General features: G+C 41.8%; 1 protein-coding gene across 1 annotated transcript; it reads right to left on the bottom strand.

Moving 5' to 3' along the window:
- Window positions 1-316: 316 nt before the first annotated feature.
- LOC149172740 (uncharacterized) lies at window positions 317-1401 on the bottom strand. Its single transcript, XM_089427801.1, has one exon. The coding sequence runs from the start codon at window positions 1384-1386 to the stop codon at window positions 352-354; it is 1035 nt and encodes a 344-aa protein (XP_089283927.1). The 5' UTR covers window positions 1387-1401; the 3' UTR covers window positions 317-351.
- Between the last annotated feature and the right edge of the window lie 1940 nt (window positions 1402-3341).

Raw genomic sequence — 3341 nt, 5'->3', positions numbered from 1 at the left:
GCTAACTAAAGCTAAGTGTGCTTTATCTTATGTTAATGTGTACATGTGCCACATGCAAGCAATAAGTTAACTAGAGCTAATCTAGGTGCATGTACACCAACACAGCTAGTCTAAGTGCATGTACACCAACAACTGGAGCTAATCTAGGTGCATGTACACCAACACCCCCCTTTAAGCATAACTTAGGTGAGTGTGATGCAAAATGAATGAGTCCGAGCAACACGGCCATTTTAGGTACCCATATACAATGCATAAGAAAACTTAACAACAAACAGCTATCTTCGCCATCTTATGCATGATGGTCATTCAAAAGGTTAAGCGATCCGGGTATATCCTTGGTTAAATCTTTATTTACACCAGAGCAATGCTGCTCTCTCCTCCCGGGGGTTTCCTGATTTCTCCAAGACAGTCTCGATTTATTGGCTTTTCATCTGCAAATATATCACTTCCACTCATCTCCCTTAGCTTTGCGACACTGACTGGCTTCTCTGCCGAATTTAATGGAGTATCTCCTTTGAAAATGTTGTTGCCAGTCAACTCTGCCACTTTCTGATCATGAACCCTTCTTATTGTCTTTCCTGCAGAGTCTTGGCCAAATGTGATTTGACTGTAGCCCCCTGCAGGATTAGAGACCTTTACAGACATACAAACATTTCGAGGCATTGGCTCCGCAGATTCCTTCATTTCCTTAGGCTCTTCCTTGGGTTCCAAATTACGATTTAAGGATCTTGGTGGCACCTCAGGAGGAGGCCCAAAGATATCATTGCCAATAAGCTCTTTTGATTTAGCAAGTGAACATTGTTTCCTGAAATGTACATCAATAGATGACTCTTGACTTCCACTAAGCTCCCTCTGCTTTGCTACTTCTGTTAAAGAAGTAGGTTTTTTTGGCGATACACTTCCATCCACACCGAAAGATATTTGACTAACTATTCCTGCAGCTTGCTGGTAAAGTCGTACACTAGGACGATCAGGAGTAGAATAGCCATTGACAGAATCAACACCTTCAGTTGGATTATCCGGGTTAAAGATTCCACTCCCAGTCATTTCTCGTTTTTTTGAATCAGAACAAGGCCTCCTCTTCAGCAATGCCTCTACTTCCTCGGGAGTTATTTGTTCGCCAAACGTGATCGTGCTCGTCCCGCCAGCAGGCTGGTGCATACGTATGGTTGGCCGACCGACAGGAGACGCATTTGTAGTTTGATCAAAGGCATTGCTGTCTGTGCTCATGGAAGGCCTCGCGGGGGTTCGAACCTGCGCGCTGTCGGGTGGCCCCTCCGACCAGCTGAAGAGATCGAATGTTGACGGCCCGCCAAGAGGCGCATGCGCTCTCCTGTTGTTCCCACTCGCAGCTGCTGCGCTGCCGTTGCTGTTTTTCACGGACATTTTGGCTATCAAACTTGCTTGTGCCACCAGAACACCACCGCTGCTCCTCTTCTTTGCCTGGTCGCCAAATTCCTCCTTTCTTCATTTGCATGCGTAAGTAGCAAAATAGAATCTGATTGAGGAACAAAATCAGAAAATGTATACAGACGAGATTGATCATTTACCTTGCCAGATGCAATCTTCAAATTGGTTTGCATGTCATAAATGCTCACGGAATCTGGGGTAAACTCCACTTTCCTTCCGCTGCCTGTGTGTGTCATCTGATACACTGAGAGAAGATTCACAGAAAGCCTTCGAATATGCAAGACATTTTCAAAACTTCCATCTTCGAATTGCACTCTTCCTTGTCCAGTTGCTGCAACTGCAGAATTATCCCCCATGAGAATGGGAGGACCTGAGTATGCATGTAGTGAAGAAAAGGATTCCTTTGAAGAAGCCATATGATGTGAAGCTCCTGAATCGATGATCCATTCTTGTGGTGCAGAATGAAGAGCAATCAAAGCATGCCCGTTACCTCTTGGATCTGGTGCTTTTTCTCCAGACTTCTTCTTAGCATTCTCAGGAATGTGGTCTCCAAGATTGTGTTGCTGGAGTGTCTGCGCCATAAGATCTATAGTCTTCTTCATGCATGAAGATTCAGGATGAAAACCACGTTGGCAATAATTGCACATTGATTGCCCTTTCGTTCCTTTCCTTTCCTTTGAGCCAGATGATCCATCAGGGGGTTTGGGATGTCCTCCCTTTCTTGGATCAGGATCCTTCTTCCCTTTTCCTTTCTGATGGTCTTTGGAATTTGCCTTTCCTTTTGCATGCACAGTAAGTGCATGCGCTTTGGAATTTTTAAGTGTGCCCATTTTGATGAGCTTATCTTGCTCATGCATCAAAGACTGAATAAAAGAATCCAGTGAGGGCATCTTCCAAGCTGCACCAGTTGCAGATCTGACTGTGTGGAATGTAGAGACAAATACTGCATACTCTGGACCAAGTTTTGATAAAATGGAAAGAATCAACTGCTTTTCTTGCTTGGATTTGTCGATCCCGCATCCTTTCAGCTGAACCAATAAGGCTTTATACCTTGTGAAAAAATCTTGAATGTTCTCAAAGTTTCTCGGATCTAATGAGTTTAACTCATTTTCGAGAATGTGACCTTGCATTTCATCCTGTTTTCCAAAAAATTCTTCCAAAATTTTCCATACTTCATTTGGAGTTGAACATGATTCAACATGAAATAGCAGTTCTGGAGAAATGGATAAACATAGGATGCCGAAGGCCTCGTCCATACGATTGAAATATCTTATTTTCTCCATTTCCGATGTTGGTTCAACTTCCGTTTCCATGGTTATTCGAAATAAGCCTCTACTTCTGAGATGAAGTTGAATCTTTGGCTTCCATTCGAAATAATTATATGGAGTGAGAATTGTCGATTGTGGAAACTCCAATTTAGACTCCATTCTTTGTTGTTGCTTCAATCTTCTGAACCTGCAAATAAAATTGCTAGTGCACTGATTACAAATCCCTGAGCTCTGATACCATGTAAGATTTTTGAGATACACAGATCTAGATCTACAAAACAATAAACAAGCTTGCAAGAGAAGGAAGGAAGCGAGCAAGAATTGAGAAAAGAATGAATTGATTCTACAATATTAGTTTTAGAATAAATACATAGAAGCAACTAAGTTAAGCTTAGTTGTACATGCAATAACTAAAGCTAAGTGTGCTTTATCTTATGTTAATGTGTACATGTGCCACATGCAAACAATAAGTTAAATAGAGCTAATCTAGGTGCATGTACACCAACACAGCTAGTCTAAGTGCATGTACACCAACAACTGGAGCTAATCTAGGTGCATGCACACCAACAATATATTACACAATTATATTTTTGATGTATTAATTCATGACATGACAAAAATTAAGACTGAACATGGGCTCACATATTTGAAAATTGGTTTTCT

The sequence above is a fragment of the Pinus tabuliformis genome, chromosome 4_2, assembly GCF_031772625.1.
Source record: "Pinus tabuliformis cultivar Carrire ecotype Pingquan chromosome 4_2, CPIR1, whole genome shotgun sequence".
NCBI classification, from domain to species: Eukaryota; Viridiplantae; Streptophyta; class Pinopsida; order Pinales; family Pinaceae; genus Pinus; species Pinus tabuliformis.
The sequence above is the reverse complement of the archived record's forward strand: the minus strand, read 5'-3'. Positions and strand labels throughout refer to the sequence as shown.

Coding starts and splice junctions, on each gene's coding strand:
- LOC149172740 (XM_089427801.1), bottom strand. CDS start 1,386: ATGTCCGTGAAAAACAGCAACGGCAGCGCAGCAGCTGCGAGTGGGAAC.